The sequence below is a fragment of the Doryrhamphus excisus genome, chromosome 23, assembly GCF_030265055.1.
Source record: "Doryrhamphus excisus isolate RoL2022-K1 chromosome 23, RoL_Dexc_1.0, whole genome shotgun sequence".
Taxonomy (NCBI): Eukaryota; Metazoa; Chordata; class Actinopteri; order Syngnathiformes; family Syngnathidae; genus Doryrhamphus; species Doryrhamphus excisus.
Window position 1 is genome coordinate 4,737,344 of NC_080488.1, and position 17,184 is coordinate 4,754,527.

The 17,184-nt window shown below is 39.7% G+C and overlaps 2 protein-coding genes across 3 annotated transcripts; both read left to right on the top strand.

Annotated features, from left to right (window-relative positions):
* Positions 1–394: 394 nt before the first annotated feature.
* Positions 395–9,205, top strand: LOC131110554 (nocturnin-like). Of its 2 annotated transcripts, XR_009120909.1 has the most exons (4): positions 395–712; positions 5,751–6,011; positions 7,177–8,972; positions 9,056–9,205. XR_009120909.1 is itself a non-coding variant. In XM_058063768.1 (3 exons), exons 1-3 carry the CDS (start codon positions 517–519, stop codon positions 8,025–8,027), a joined length of 1,308 nt encoding a protein of 435 aa, XP_057919751.1. In that variant the 5' UTR covers positions 395–516; the 3' UTR covers positions 8,028–9,199. The 2 variants fall into 2 exon arrangements, 1 of the variants encoding a protein (XP_057919751.1); XM_058063768.1 differs by having other exon boundaries at positions 7,177–9,199.
* LOC131110657 (nocturnin-like) lies at positions 8,027–10,955 on the top strand. Its single transcript, XM_058063944.1, has 2 exons — positions 8,027–8,074; positions 9,037–10,955. The coding sequence occupies exons 1-2, from the start codon at positions 8,027–8,029 to the stop codon at positions 9,904–9,906; spliced, it is 918 nt and encodes a 305-aa protein (XP_057919927.1). The 3' UTR covers positions 9,907–10,955.
* Positions 10,956–17,184: the final 6,229 nt, after the last annotated feature.

A 17,184-nucleotide genomic window follows, 5' to 3' on the forward strand; every position in this document is an offset into this window, starting at 1 on the left:
TTATTAATTTATGTTTTTTGTTATAGACGTTATTTACGTTCAATAAAATCCGTTTTTCTGTGTGCTCATACAGAAAAAGAGCTCTATAAAATGATTGGCTACCATATCGCTAGGCCACACCCTACATATGACGTTGAGCCCACGCGTCAATGTGGACTGATCCAAACTTTTTTAGGGGTGCATGGTGGTTGATGCATTGTTTGATACACAGCTAAAACTTACGGAAAGCCTAAAATAAAAACGTCTCAGAAACAATACATAAACCGAAAGCCCATAGGCAGTTTTGGTGCAGTTCATTGTTATCGGTAAAAAAAAATACTTAAACGAGCCATTTTCTCCCCCCCCTCCTCCAAGACCGACTGCCTCGCTGTCAAACCGAATATGATGTAACACTTGCCGGCTTTTCTGACAGTACAGTCATAACTAGTAGTCATTTGTGGAACATTCCAAATGTTGGTTTGAATGGCTTAGTAGTGACACACGTTAGTACCTCCATTTATCCAAGTACAGCGAATAATGAATCCAGCTCGCCGCTGTTCAGCTCTTATGAGCCAAACGTGTATATCATCGTTGGAGGGAACCATCGCCAGAAGAGCATTTTCACCCGCTGCTGTTCTACCACCGGCGGGAACAAGGTGCCAATGTCGCGGTGTTAAGGAGAGCGGTCGACATCTGAAGACAACTGGATTGTCCACAACGGGAAAAGTTCTCGGTAAAGTATATATTAATATATGTTAATATAAATGTCATACAGCAAAAGTTTTTTTCAACTGATGTGACCTTTCGACTAATGATGTTAAATTCAGTTAAAGTTTTGATGGAATGTCTGTTCCAATTGTTCAGTTAAGCTAATATGGCGCTAATTGCACGGAACTTGACCACGGAAAGTTTCCCTTTTAAACTTCGAAACTTTTGCCTCTTTTTGTTTAGACCAAACCACTTAAGTGTTTATCTTTGTTTTATATTTATTTTTGCCCAACTTATATATATATAAAGGTTGTCGCCCTGATATCAAATATGTATCAAAGTATCTCCCAACTCTCAAACAGACTCCTCCCTCTGTCCTCAGACGGCAAGGTGCATTCACGGACACTCCAAATTTCACAATATTATCTTTGTTATATGTGTGGTCTAAATAAACTGAAAGACATAGTGTTTGTATGGTTTTGAGGTTCCGTGCTTGTCGTGATTGAAACTCAGAACTGTACTGGAAGTCTCAAATGGGATTGGCCTGGTTGGGTTGCATAAGTGGTTGTTAAGATGACATGGGACAAGGTACATGCTGGTTATATTAATCAGTCATAGCATTCCGAGTCAATTGGCTTGGAGACAATTATTTCAACAATTTATTACACTCTGCTTGGGATACAGTTGTATTTCCAAAAATGGTTGCAATTCAATGTAGTTAGTTAAGTATTTTAAGTGATTCATCCATCTTTTTCTCGCTCTTCCTTGTCCTCGGTTAACTTCATCCAGCTTCTACCAGGGGATCCTGAGGTATTCCCAGGCCAGTTGAAAGACATAGTCTTTCCAGTGTGTCTTCCACTGGGTCTTATTTGAGGCCTCACGCCGGTTGGACGGCGTACCCTGAACACCTCCCAAGGGGGTGCTTCCAGGAGGCATCCTGACCAGATGCTTAGTCCAAGCTTCTCGTAACACTACAGAGGAATTATTTCAGCCGCATGTACCCACGATCTTGCCTGTTCGGCCATTACTCTAAGCCGATTCATGGCTAAATATATAATGGCTAAATTTGTGTCAAAGTGAAAGTTACGCTTGAAATGTATCTTTTCTAGTTAAGAACTGATATTTTGCTGAAACTTACCTAAGTTCTACTGTTGATTACTAAAGAAAGGAAAAAGAATAGATGAGCGTCTAATCGTTCTTTTGCCATATACCACGTCTATATAGCATAATATTCCGTCTGCTTTGTGATATCAGTCAAAATCAACAATGAGTTAAGATAGATAGATAGATAGATAGATAGATACACTCAAAAAATAAACGTTTAGCCTCAACAAAAAAAATCAACGCAACAGTTTCCATTAGTCTTTCTTAGTTATGACAACTTAATTTGAAATTGCTTTGAACCAACAAACAATATTGCATTGCACAAATTAACTTTTCCTCTTCACTCAAAGTTTATTTTAAGTAATGCTTACTGAATAATTGTTGTCATAAGGACAAGTTTTTAAGTTCGTAACTCAAAGAAATATGTTAAGTCAACTGACTTAATCATTTTATTCAAAGTAGTTTAATTTGTTGTCTACTTAATTATAATAACAATGCACACAACTTTTTAAGTAGCAGTAACTTTATATATATATACTATATATATGTGTGTGTGTGTGTGTATATATTATGTTACCAAGCTAATTTTATGAAGTCATGGCAACCTGAATTTTGTTTTAAGCTTACCAACAATAAAATTTGAGTGTATATGACATGCTAAATTAAGTTCATGTAATAGCCAACATTATGATTTTAACATAACTTAAAAATAAAGTTAGCAACTTAGAAAGTTTATCTAAATCAATTAATTACATTTTTTACATTGTATTTATGTATAAAATCAAGTGGTGTCAACAGATACTCTGAATTACTTTTTAGAGTGTAGATACGTAGATAGATAGATAGATAGATAAACTTCCTAGATAGATAGATAGATAGATAGATAGATAGATAGATAGATAGATAGATAGATAAACTTCCTTTATTGTCATTGCACAATAACACAGCCGTGAAATTGCCAACGAAATGTCGTTGCCTGGCTCCCGTATAATAATAATGTGGAGAATAAATAGATTACATCAAATATGAACAACAATGTACAGCGTAAACAGTAAATTGCACAAATAATTTAAATAATTTAGAATAAATAATTATTATTATTTATTAATAAATGACCAATAACCTGGTCGAGACAAGGTTATCAGCTAGCTACATTAAAGGATAGCCATCTTTGTACGAGTAGTACGGGCAGTGTCAGTGCTTCTCTTCCCTTGCTTGGGGGGGTTTATAGTGAACAGTCAATGGGGACGTGAGAGGCAAAAGGACTTTCAATATTAGTGCAGACCTGCCAACATGTTTTGACTTCAGTGTATACAGTACTGATAAATAGAAATGACCAATTGGAGAGTGGCCAAAGACATTTCTTGTGTTCTGTGACGCTGTTATGAATAGACTCTGCCTTTCTTTTCGCCATTTTTAAATGGCTCTGCTGCAGGGCTGCTCTGGATCTCCTGCCGGCCTCGCTGTAACCTGATCTAAGTGGGCTGCATACAGGGCTTGGTGCCGCATGCAGATTTGGAACATGGTTTTCTGGGGCACATTTCAACCTGATTATATGTGTTTACATTGTCAGAAGAGGAGGTTATGTGTTACAGCCTTGCGTGTGTGAGTGTCTGGTCAATGTGCCTGTCATCCCCACCTGTTGGACCACATGCTCCTTTTAGTAAATCCCCTTGCACTCAGTGATGTTAGGCAACATCTTTGTACCCATCATTTACACACACGCACGCGCATGTGTGTGTATGTGTGTATATATATATGAATGCGGGGGCCAGGGCATTATATATAATACATTATATAATACAAATATATATACATTAATCTTTCTGTTAATAAAATGATGATTAATCATGATTAATTAATTTGACGGTTTGATATATGCATATGTATATATGTATATATATATGTATATATACATATATTTGTGTATATATATGTATGTATATGTGTATATATGTTTATATATATATACATATATATCAAACCGTCAAATTAATTAATCATGATTAATCATCATTTTATTAACAGAAAGATTAATGTATGTGTATATATATATCAAACGTCAAATTAATTAATCATGATTAATCATCATTTTATTAACAGAAAGATTAATGTATGTATATATATATATGTGTATATATATATATGTGTGTGTGTATATATATATGTGTGTGTGTGTATATATATATATATATATATATATATATGTGTGTGTGTGTGTATATATATATATATGTGTGTGTGTGTGTATATATATCTCAAACGGCAAATTAATTAATCATGATTAATCATCATTTTATTAACAGAAAGATTAATGTATATATATTTTGAATGCCCTGGCCCCCGCATCACTATGGTGACTGTGCACATGGAGATCCCTGATTGGTCACCCCAGACCTTAACTTCCTCTCTCGATGTCTGAGACAGACTTAGCATGTCTTCCGGCTCTTTCTGTCAACCAGCAAGTTTGAGGGGGAGGGGAACCAGACACGCTTCAAGATAAAAAAACCTTTTAAAGGATGAGTCATGGCATTGGGAAGCGAGCAAGGGAGAGACCACGGGAGACACGGCTACATCAGAACACAGACACACCCAAGTGCCCTTTAGGAAGAATAGGGCATTTGCTATGACATGGAGACAGGAGGTAGGACTTGAACATGATGGTTGCTTTCGTGTATTTACGGTATTAGGACTTTTCACAGACTGCGGTCACTATAACGCAGTATGGGACCCCCGAGAAAAGGAGTCGTAAATTCATTGAAATGAAATGGCCTTGTGGTTATTTGAAGCTACGCTATTTGCACTTTGCCATTTGTATCAGCGCTTGTGTACTGATGTGTATGGGCTACTGGGGTAACAGCATAGGTCTACGTTTGAATGTCGATGATGTGGACTACAAACTCTAGAGCAATGGAAAAATATACAGACAGCATATGCTGGATGCATGGCGCTCCATAGAAGCTCGGGGCTCAGTGGGTGCTACCTTCAAGGAGCATCCTGCCTGATGTGATGATACATGCTAAGTCATCCTGGGCTCATGATGTTGAGACATAAGTGATGTGAGGACGAGGACTGGCATAGAGCCAGTTCTAATGGAACCATCAGATCTAATGAAAGCCTGTGCCGCTTTAGTGTGTTCTCATGTTCTCTAGCAGTAGTCAATATGGACAGAGAGGGTCTTCCAACTTGAAAACTAAATCATTCTATGAAGTTAGCTACTTCCCATATTTGTCTTTATATACTGTATAGTCAGTGGAATCTTGGTTAGCATCATAAATCTGTATCAGAAGTCCACATTCTCTAACCAAGGCAAACTCCAAACTGAATCAGTTTTCCCATAATAAAATAATATAAATCCAATTAATCCTTTCCAGAAAGCCAGACATTTTGTCACAAAATATATATTTATTTTAGTACTTTCTTTGTTTCACAAAAAACATGCTAACCACGGCATATTCTAACAGAGGTTCGCATCATAAATCTGTATCAGAAGTCCACGTTCTCTAACCAAGACATACTCCAAACTGAATCAGTTTTCCCATAATAAAATAATATAAATCCAATTAATCCTTTTCCAGAAAGCCAGACATTTTGCCACAAAATATATATATATTTTATTATTTTCTTTGTTTCACAAAAAAACATGCTAACAATGGCATATTCTAACAGAGGTTTGCATCATAAATCTGTATCAGAAGTCCACGTTCTCTAACCAAGGCATACTCCAAACTGAATCAGTTTTCCCATAATAAAATAATATAAATCCAATTAATCCTTTTCCAGAAAACCAGACATTTTGCCACAAAATATATATTTATTTTATTATTTTCTTTGTTTCACAAAAAAACATGCTAACCATGGCCTATTCTAACAGAGGTTCCTCTGTATTATGTTTGTAATTGTTCTGTCTGTCACTCGTATGACACGACACACGTTTTGTCTTTCTCTATGTCCTTCAGTTTGTCCAATGGGCAACAACACCAGCAGGTTGTTTAGTACATTGGCCCAGACGTTGAGCAGCACACCCTTGGACCAAAGAGAAGAGAATCTCAACCCGGAAGACCTGGTTGAGCTCGACCCGGACCTGCTGCTCAGGGAGTGTGAGGAGGCCCTCCAGAGGCGTCCAGCCAGGCCCCACAGAGATCTGGTATATCCCAAGGGAACCGCACGCTGCCACCACGCTCCCATACGAGTAATGCAGTGGAATATACTTGCGCAAGGTACACATTTATGGAGTCAATCTGGCAATATATGTTTAGGGAATTTATGTATTTATTTATGTATTTAAGTATGCACTGAGGCAGGGATGTCCAAACCTTTTCCACTAAGGGCCACATACTGAAAAATGAAAGGATGAATGGGCGACTTTTTTTTTGTAAATATGCTAAAAGGCAGGCGGCACGGTGGTCTAGTGGTTAGCACGCAGACCTCACAGCTAGGAGACCAGGGTTGATTTCCACCCTCGGGCATCTCTGTGTGGAGTTTGCATGTTCTCCCCGTGCATGCGTGGGTTTTTTTCGGGTACTCCGGTTTCCTCCCACATTCCAAAAACATGCTAGGTTAATTAGTGACTCCAAATTGTCCATGGGTATGAATGTGAGTGTGAATGGTTGTTTGTCTATATGTGCCAAACTGTGATTGGCTGGCGACCAGTCCAGGGTGTACCCCGCCTCTCGCCCGAAGACAGCTGGGATAGGCTCCAGCACCCCCGCGACCCTCGTGAGGAAAAAGCGGTAGAAAATGAATGAATGAATGCTAAAAGGCTACATAAATTTTAAGTAAAAATTACAACTCAGTTTTGTGATATTGGTGAAAAAGTGTATTACTAGTATGAACTTCGTTTTTGCTCTTTTTGTTCCATTTTTGCTGTTTTTTTTCCATCTATTTCAACCTTCTTTTTGTAAATGTTCTTCTCATAATATTATTACACTTTATTCCCATATTATAAGTTTTTCCCCAACCAACTTTATTTGTTGTATTGTTTCTCAAATATTGCGACTTAAAAATATATTTACGGCTGCACGGCGGTCGAGTGGTTAGCGCGCAGACCTCAAAGCTAGGAGACAGTTTGCATGTTCTCCCCGTGCATGCGTGTACTCTGCTTTCCTCCCACATTCCAAAAACATGCTAGGTTAATTAGCCACTCCAAATTGTCCATAGGTATGAATGTGAGTGTGAATGGTTGTTTGTCTATATGTGCCCTGTGATTGGCTGGCCACCAGTCCAGGGTGTACCCCGCCTCTCGCCCGAAGACAGCTGGGATAGGCTCCAGCACCCCCGGCAACCCTCGTGAGGATAATCGGTAGAAAATGAATGAATGAAAAATATATTTATTGACATAATTTATCTTCATAATATTACATTAGTTTCTTTTTTTCTTTGCAGCACTGGGTGAAGGGAAGGATGGATTTATTCGGTGTCCTCTGGAGGCCCTCAACTGGAAGGAAAGGAAGTATCTGATCCTGGAAGAGATCCTCACCTACCGCCCTGACATTGTTTGTCTACAGGAAGTTGACCATTACTATGACACTTTCCAGCCAATCATGGCCAGCCTCGGTTACCACGGCAGCTTCCTGGCAAAGCCTTGGTCTCCTTGTTTAGATGTAGAACAAAACAATGGACCTGATGGTTGCGCATTGTTCTACCGCCTCTCGCGTTTCTCCCTCCAGACCTCAGTTCCTTTGCGGCTGTCCGCAATGAGGTTACCCACCAACCAGGTAGCCATTGTGCAAATACTGAACTGCCGGCTAACAGGTCGGCGACTTTGCGTGGCCGTCACGCATCTGAAAGCCCGAAGTGGCTGGGAGAGGCTGAGGAGCGCACAGGGCGCCGACCTACTCCAGAGCCTACGAAGCATAACTTCCAGGAGCGGAGGCAACCAGGATCTGGACTCACCGGGGGACGATCCGCTGGTGGTGTGTGGGGATTTTAACGCAGAGCCTTCAGAAGACGTTTACCGCCGTTTCAGATCCTCCCCTCTTGGCCTGGACTCTGCTTATAAGCTGCTGAGTTCTGACGGACAGACGGAGCCGCCTTACACGACGTGGAAGATCCGTCCCACTGGAGAAAGCTGCAGCACACTTGATTACATCTGGTATACCCACAAGGCTTTGAGCGTGGACTGCTTGTTGGATATTCCTACTGAAGAGCAGATCGGTCCAGACCGCTTGCCCTCGTTTCACTACCCCTCGGACCATTTATCACTGCTTTGTGACATCAGCTTCAGGGAGGGTTAATGTACGCTGACAACCACAGAAAGGCCAAGACCTCAAACAAGAGCCGAGTAATTGTTGAAACATTTTTCGACCATGAGTATTAAACGTCATTTAATGGTCGCCACAACAAGTCAATCGCATGTTTTTACACAGGATGCGCATGAAAGGCAGGATCGTGATTGAATAACTACAGTGGTGTGAAAAAGTGTTTGCCCCCTTGATTTCATGGTCATAAACAACTTTAAATGTTTGTCAAAGACAACATAGCTGAATGCAAAATCTTTTTTTTTAAGTGAGTTTTTATTATTAAGGGATGAAAAAAAGCCCCCTAAACCCAATAACTGATGAGTCTCATTCAGCCACATCAGGTTCAGGTTGCATCTCAATAGGATTCAGGTCAGGACTTTGTCTACCATTCCAAAGTCTTCATTTGGTTTTTTCTTCAGCCAATCAGAGACGGACGGACTTGCCGGCGTGTTTTTAGATGATTGTCCTGCTGCAGAACCCAATTTTGTTTCTGCTTGGTTCCATTTATCACAACAAGTCTTCCTGACCCTGAAGCACCTAAACAGCCCCAGACCATCACACTTTTTTTTTTTACACCACTGTATTTAATGAAGTGATATATGACATCCTGAGTTCTTGAAATTGGAACACATTCAGGGGTATTTTACATGAATATTTACTCAAGATTATGTGATCATTACTGGACTGATGGTGATAAACCCCACAGTTGTTAAATGATTCATTATTTTTAGGAATGAATTTGTTGGACACTTCGGTTTCCTCCCACATTCCAGAAACATGCTAGGTTAATTAGCGACTCCAAATTGTCCATAGGTATGAATGTGAGTGTGAATGTGCCCTGTGATTGGCTGGCCACCAGTCCAGGGTGTACCCCGCCTCTCGCCCGAAGACAGCTGGGATAGGCTCCAGCACCCCCGGCAACCCTCGTGAGGATAATCGGTAGAAAATGAATGAATGAAAAATATATTTATTGACATAATTTATCTTCATAATATTACATTAGTTTCTTTTTTTCTTTGCAGCACTGGGTGAAGGGAAGGATGGATTTATTCGGTGTCCTCTGGAGGCCCTCAACTGGAAGGAAAGGAAGTATCTGATCCTGGAAGAGATCCTCACCTACCGCCCTGACATTGTTTGTCTACAGGAAGTTGACCATTACTATGACACTTTCCAGCCAATCATGGCCAGCCTCGGTTACCACGGCAGCTTCCTGGCAAAGCCTTGGTCTCCTTGTTTAGATGTAGAACAAAACAATGGACCTGATGGTTGCGCATTGTTCTACCGCCTCTCGCGTTTCTCCCTCCAGACCTCAGTTCCTTTGCGGCTGTCCGCAATGAGGTTACCCACCAACCAGGTAGCCATTGTGCAAATACTGAACTGCCGGCTAACAGGTCGGCGACTTTGCGTGGCCGTCACGCATCTGAAAGCCCGAAGTGGCTGGGAGAGGCTGAGGAGCGCACAGGGCGCCGACCTACTCCAGAGCCTACGAAGCATAACTTCCAGGAGCGGAGGCAACCAGGATCTGGACTCACCGGGGGACGATCCGCTGGTGGTGTGTGGGGATTTTAACGCAGAGCCTTCAGAAGACGTTTACCGCCGTTTCAGATCCTCCCCTCTTGGCCTGGACTCTGCTTATAAGCTGCTGAGTTCTGACGGACAGACGGAGCCGCCTTACACGACGTGGAAGATCCGTCCCACTGGAGAAAGCTGCAGCACACTTGATTACATCTGGTATACCCACAAGGCTTTGAGCGTGGACTGCTTGTTGGATATTCCTACTGAAGAGCAGATCGGTCCAGACCGCTTGCCCTCGTTTCACTACCCCTCGGACCATTTATCACTGCTTTGTGACATCAGCTTCAGGGAGGGTTAATGTACGCTGACAACCACAGAAAGGCCAAGACCTCAAACAAGAGCCGAGTAATTGTTGAAACATTTTTCGACCATGAGTATTAAACGTCATTTAATGGTCGCCACAACAAGTCAATCGCATGTTTTTACACAGGATGCGCATGAAAGGCAGGATCGTGATTGAATAACTACAGTGGTGTGAAAAAGTGTTTGCCCCCTTGATTTCATGGTCATAAACAACTTTAAATGTTTGTCAAAGACAACATAGCTGAATGCAAAATCTTTTTTTTTAAGTGAGTTTTTATTATTAAGGGATGAAAAAAAGCCCCCTAAACCCAATAACTGATGAGTCTCATTCAGCCACATCAGGTTCAGGTTGCATCTCAATAGGATTCAGGTCAGGACTTTGTCTACCATTCCAAAGTCTTCATTTGGTTTTTTCTTCAGCCAATCAGAGACGGACGGACTTGCCGGCGTGTTTTTAGATGATTGTCCTGCTGCAGAACCCAATTTTGTTTCTGCTTGGTTCCATTTATCACAACAAGTCTTCCTGACCCTGAAGCACCTAAACAGCCCCAGACCATCACACTTTTTTTTTTTACACCACTGTATTTAATGAAGTGATATATGACATCCTGAGTTCTTGAAATTGGAACACATTCAGGGGTATTTTACATGAATATTTACTCAAGATTATGTGATCATTACTGGACTGATGGTGATAAACCCCACAGTTGTTAAATGATTCATTATTTTTAGGAATGAATTTGTTGGACACTTCGGTTTCCTCCCACATTCCAGAAACATGCTAGGTTAATTAGCGACTCCAAATTGTCCATAGGTATGAATGTGAGTGTGAATGTGCCCTGTGATTGGCTGGCGACCAGCCCAGGGTGTACCCCGCCTCTCGCCCGAAGACAGCTGGGATAGGCTCCAGCACCCCCGCGACCCTCGTGAGGATAATCGGTAGAAAATGAATGGACCCGGCCTGGCTGACATGAATATGCTGCATATCCTGTACTATACTACACTATGTACTATCTTATAAAAAAAATAAAGCAGGAATTTTTACCTTTTTGTCGTGTTTTGTAATGTCATACACTTTTTTTTATCCCCAGACGTAGTACTTTTGTAGAGGCCGAACAAAACAGAAGCCACTTCTATTATTTCATTTTCATGACATGGACATAATATAAGGTTATTCACAATGAATGAACTGATTCAATGTATTCAATGTTTATTATATATCCACACAAGAAAAAAAAAAACAACATTGCAGGAGGAACAACACTGCTGCAGTAACATTCATGCTATTCGAATGTTACCGGTCGTTACATAATGAGGTCAAGGCTATGTCACTGTATGTACGTATGTATGACCAAGTCCCTGTCAATGATTCACCAAGCTGTGCAGCAAAACAAGTTTGCATTGGTTGTTTTCATAATGCTTTATCAGTATTACAGAGTTCATGACGTATGTCATGAAGCACAGAAAAACAAGTGTATTTCTGGAAAAAACACCAGGCTTTAACAAGTGACCTATCATTTGCATAGAAACTAAAAAGTACTACAAAGTACTTCTGAATATAGAGTTTGCATAAACTGGACAGGAAACTCACATCGATTGTGGACCCTTTTATTGCGGCTATCAAACCAGTTGAACTGTCGCTAATGGACAAACTTCAAAGCAATTACCTTGCAACAGAATGCCTTTCAAGGAAACTACACCACAGTCTTCCAGTCCGGAGGAGACAGAGTGGGTTTTTTGGGTGGGGCTATCAAATGCTGGACCCCAGTTATATACTGAGAAAGGCGCAGCCACCAAAATTTGTCTTTTTTTTTCAACCCCAAACACATTTATACGTCTTTTATGTTTTTTTTTTTAATGTTAAAACAGGTGATGATACAACTGCACAATAAAAGAGAGCATGTTTGGTGCACTTTTAAGTTGGAAAAACGGCCACAATGTGGCAGAAGTGCATTTTATAAGTGCTCGCCATGCATCTTTCCAATAGAAATACAGGACATGCTGCACAGCAACCAGGAAGTTGAAAAGCAACCAGGAAGTGAGGGGAAATCTGAACACAAATTGTAAATATTGTAAATAGTTCATGGTGTTATATTTGTAAATAAATTATTCTCATGTAAAACAACCTTTTTGTGTTGTCTATGTTGTGGTATATTTGTTTATATATTTTGGTTATATATATATACATATATGGCTACATTTGTGTCAAAGTGAAATGCTTGAAATTATCTTTTCACATTAAAAGATGTTTTCCTCACTTTTTTTTGTTGAGAACTGATATTTTGCTGAAATTTCTACTTCTGATTACTAAAGAACAGAAAAAGGTAGAAACTTTTTTTCTGATGAAATATTTTGACATATACTGTACCATGTGTACATTGCCCTAGAACAGGGGTCAGCAACCCGCGGCTCCAGAGCCGCATGTGGCTCTCCAGCCTCTTTGTTGCGGCTCCCTTTGCAATGCTTGAATATTTTTTAGCACCCGTGTGGTGAAAATGCACGTCTTTGTTATGAGTTTACAAAAATCCAACTTTGTGTGAGACCATGAATGCATCCTGACTGAGTTCTGACTGGTGACTGAATGAGCATGAAGCGAAATGAGAAGGGAAATGAGTAATACTTTGAGTTATTAATTATTATTAATGAGTTATTTGACGATTCTAAAAAATAAATTAGAGCTCATTTAAAAACAAAAGTTTATCTCCAGTACTAGCAAGAGTACTCCAACTCGTCTTTTTTTTTTCCCTCCAATGTTGTTTTAAACATACAACGTTTTGCGGCTCCAGGCTATTTTTCTTTAGTGGGCAAGTAGGTGAAATGGCTCTTTTCATAGTAAAGGTTGCCGACCCCTGCCCTAGAACAACTATAGGCTGTGTGCCTTGAAAAATCTGTCAAAAACATAAAAAATGGCCGGTACCAAGAGAGACGGCTTTTGAAAAATATTTGGGATCAAGACAGCTGGGATAGGCTCCAGCATGCCGGTGACCCTCGTGGGGATAAGTGGTAAAGAAAATGAATGAATGAAGGAAGGAAGGAAGGAAGGAAGGAAGGAAGCAAGGAAGAAAGCAAGGAAGAAAGCAAGGAAGCAAGGAAGAAAGCAAGCAGGGACTCGTCCTCACAGTTGTGCATGTGTCATGTAGTTGGTAGAAGACGTTGGTTTCATAGTTGGTAAATACATGTGGTTATATGTATCATAAAAAAATAAAAATTCAAGTGAGACATCACAAAAAAGAATCATTTCAGTGACTGCAAGAATGAGTGCTCTTGTCTCAATTAGACGATCTTTGACGAAACACAAGTTAGCAGTGGCAGAAACGAAGTTCGGAAAAGCTCATAAACCAGCTTTTTGTTCGAAAACGTTTCAAGCCTTGGGGAACTTTCATCTTTGTGAGTATAAAAATCACCCCCCAAAAGCCATCTCTGAATTGTTACTTTAAATATGTTTGTCATCTTGTGTGCTGTCGCTAGCAATGTATCCTTGTGTTTTAAGCTAGCTAGCAACAATCAGTCCAAAACATCAAAAATGACCGAAAAATGGCCGGGTGGTTTCATGTGATTTCTGAGTCGATTTAAAATGCGTAAACGGGGTTCATAGTTGCTAAATAAATATGTTTAAAATGTATTAAACGTAAATAATATATTTAACATTATTTCAAATACAATATTTCAACTCGGTGTGGCCTTAATCCTGTATAATCCTCCATAATGTTGCACTTCATGTGCTGAGATGTAGTACTTCAATATGGCACTAGGTGGCGGTAGAGCACAATGCTTTAATTATAGAATACAGTTTCGATACCATGATGGTTTGGATTGTTTTGTCTTTGTCCATGGGGGTCCATTTATGGCCTGCAGCTTTTTTTTATTACTTTATCAGAAATATATACATACAAGTAAAATCACCAGAAATGTAAGAGAAGAAGCTCAATGTTGATACTAATAACTAATAATAAAACAATGCTTTGTCTTTGAATATACAATGGTGTGGCAATGGCCCCCTTCCTGGTTTGTTACTTTTTTGAATGTTTGTCACACTTAAATGTTTAAGATCATCAAACCAATTTAAACATTACACAACTAGACACAATGAATGCACATTTTAAGTGAAACTTTTAATTATTAAGGGAGGAAAAAAAATCAAACTTCCTTGGCCTTATGTGAAAAAGTTTAATTTTAATGGTTATAAAGCTATTTCCAAAGCTTTGGGACTCCAGCAAATCACAGTAAGAGCCATTATCCACAAAAGGCAAAAACATGGAACAGCGGTGAACTTTCCCAGCTGTGGCCGGCCAAACAAAATGACCCCAAGAGCACAGTGACGACTCATCCAAGACGTCACAAAAGGCCCCACAACAACATCCAAAGAACTGCGGGCCTCAGTTGAGGCCAGCGTTCATGACTCCACCGTAATAAAGATACATGTCAGAGTTCCATGACGAATCATCACTGAACAAAAAAAAAAAAAACACCGCATTTCATGCAATAGTAAAATATGGTGGTGGTAGTGTGATGGTCTGGGGTTGTTTTGCTGCATCAGGACCTAAAATACTTGCTTGGTGATAAATCCTGAATGTAGCACAATGACAAGAGAGGAACTGGTTCACACTGTACACACTCTATTGTTGTTAATATAACTTTGTTAGATTTCTGTTATTTATAAAATAACAAATCGGTCAACCTTGGAAGTTCCACACCCAAATCCTTTGCATCTAGTTAAAATGGGGACGAGGAAGGGGGAGAAGGAAGTTGGAAGCTGGACACACATGGCTTCTGTCCTGCGCTATCAGCCATGACAGAATAGTCAGCGCAGAGCAATGGAGAGGAGACAGTACACCTGTACACATTGTTCTCATTTACACTCCACTCATCACTGCTCTTCCTGCTTTGACAATTTTAGGAAGACAGAACACACGCGCACGCTGAAGTGAAGCAAATTCCTGTGCTGCTGTCAGTGAATATAAACAGAGTGAAACTGCCCACAGACGTCTTGTGTCATTGGACTTCCTGTAACGCTAAACAGCTTCAGGGTCCTCACTTTAAGATTATATTGTTACTGTTATATAGCTAGTTTTAGTCAATATAACTGACTTAATCAAATATTTAGAAACATTTAGTTCATCTGTAAATCATGCCTTTTTGGGTTTGACTATGGCCTGTTTTTAGTTTAAAAAAATTCCATCATAAAAATGGCAAAATTTAAAAAAAATTCAAATGTAAGGCGGGTGGTTAGCGCGCAGACCTCACAGCTAGGAGACCAGTGTTCAATTACACCCTCGGCCATCTCCGTGTGGAGTTTGCATGTTCTCCCCGTGCATGCGTGGGTATTCTCCGGGTACTCCGGTTTCCTCCCACATTCCAAAAACATGCTAGGTTAATTGGCGACTCCAAATTGTCCATAGGTATGAATGTGAGTGTGAATGGTTGTTTGTCTATATGTGCCCTGTGATTGGCTGGTGACCAGTCCAGGGTGTACCCCGCCTCTCGCCCGAAGACCCTCGTGAGCATAAGTGGTAGAAAATGAATGAATGAATGAAATATAAGGCATTCAGAAAACACATTTAACGATGCTGGGAATTATATGTAGTTTTCCACATTGCTCAGTAGGTGTCAGTAATGTTGCTGTAATGTTCAGTGAGAGGCCGTTTTGTGATTTAAAAAAAAAGTACACAAAGAACACATTTGTACGCTAACTGGAAAAATGTACGCAAACTGAGGCCAGCACCAGACTTCGTATAATACAGTTCAATGTACAAATATTTGATGTTATTTCTTTTTTTTAATTACTTTTTCATCATGATAGTTTCCTCGCCTGCCACCCCTGACTGCACGATGGGTAAGTTTGTAGAGAGTGGTCTCAGAAGAGTAGAAGTTGTTAGACAGCAGCCGTAAAGTGCAGAGCAGATCTTTGTTTTCATATGGTCTTACTTCCTATCAGTGATATGGGATGGTGTCCCAATACTTCTGTCCAAATGATGCTTGAACCATATCAAGGAGAGCCACGCCAAAGCACATTCAGCTCAGGGGAAAAAAAACAATGCCATAGATCAGGGGTGGGCAAACTACGGGCCGGGGGCCACATCCGGCCCGCCAAGTGTTTCAATATGGCCCGCCTGTTCTTTCCAAAGTATTTTATTTAAACTCAACATACAACCTGGCATCGTGGCTTGGGCCAACTTTTTGATGGTTGAGGTAGCTGCTTTATCAATTTCGTTATTTTGTTTGTTTGTTTACAAAATGCTCCTGGAAAAAGGAACACAAGCACAATAGTAAAAATAATAATAACAATAATAATGTTGTTGTTAATAATAATATTACTATTATATTAATATTGTTGTTAATAATATTAATATAATAATAGTAATAATATTATTATTAAAAATAATAATAAACAATATTATTGTTATTATTATTATCAATATATAATAATATATTATATAATAATAATTATAATATATTATATTATATAACATAATGATACATAACATAATGAATACATTTAATTTCTAATACACTTCACATCAAATAAATGATTTCAAAGTTCACATATAGCAGATTGCATGACACTTTTACATGTAAAATATGTGTAAAAATATAGGTGTAAAAATTGACTGTTACGTGTAAAATACTATATACCACCCCCCCCCCTTCCCTGCAATTTTGTTAAATCAATGCGGCACGCGAGTCAAAAAGTTTGCCCACCCCTGCCATAGATAAATCCACTATTTCCTTGCGTCAATGACAATAAAGTTCTATTTCACATTTCATTCTAAATCACACTTCTTTTTCTTTCTTGTTTACTTTCATGTTGTCCTGAGGAACTGGAGGCTGACAAAGCATTTCCATTTGCAGGAATAACGTACATGCTGCCTGAGAGTGTGACCTTTATTGTGAAAGTCTTCCAAGGTGAGCAACTCAAGAAATGTTATGTCTAGCTGTCCTTGTTGCAGCATGCATCCCTGTAAGAATGAGTACATCCAGTGTTTACTACAAAAAGTACTTCAGTACTTGTTCCTTGTGAACATGTGGAGGCTCCATAATATCACCTAGCGATTTGTCAGAAATACTCATCATGAAAAGAGAAAAGATTTCCTTGCTGTTAAAGGTTAGCGGTCCATATGAGGGAGAAGATGTGTGTGTGTGTGTGTGTGTGTCCATGGTTGGTTGCCATCTCTAATGGCCCCGTCTGGTAAGCTCCATGTAAACAGTGAACCATGTCCAAACATTACCTTATTAAGACACAAAAGACAGAGAGAAGAGCTTGTTCTGCTCTGGC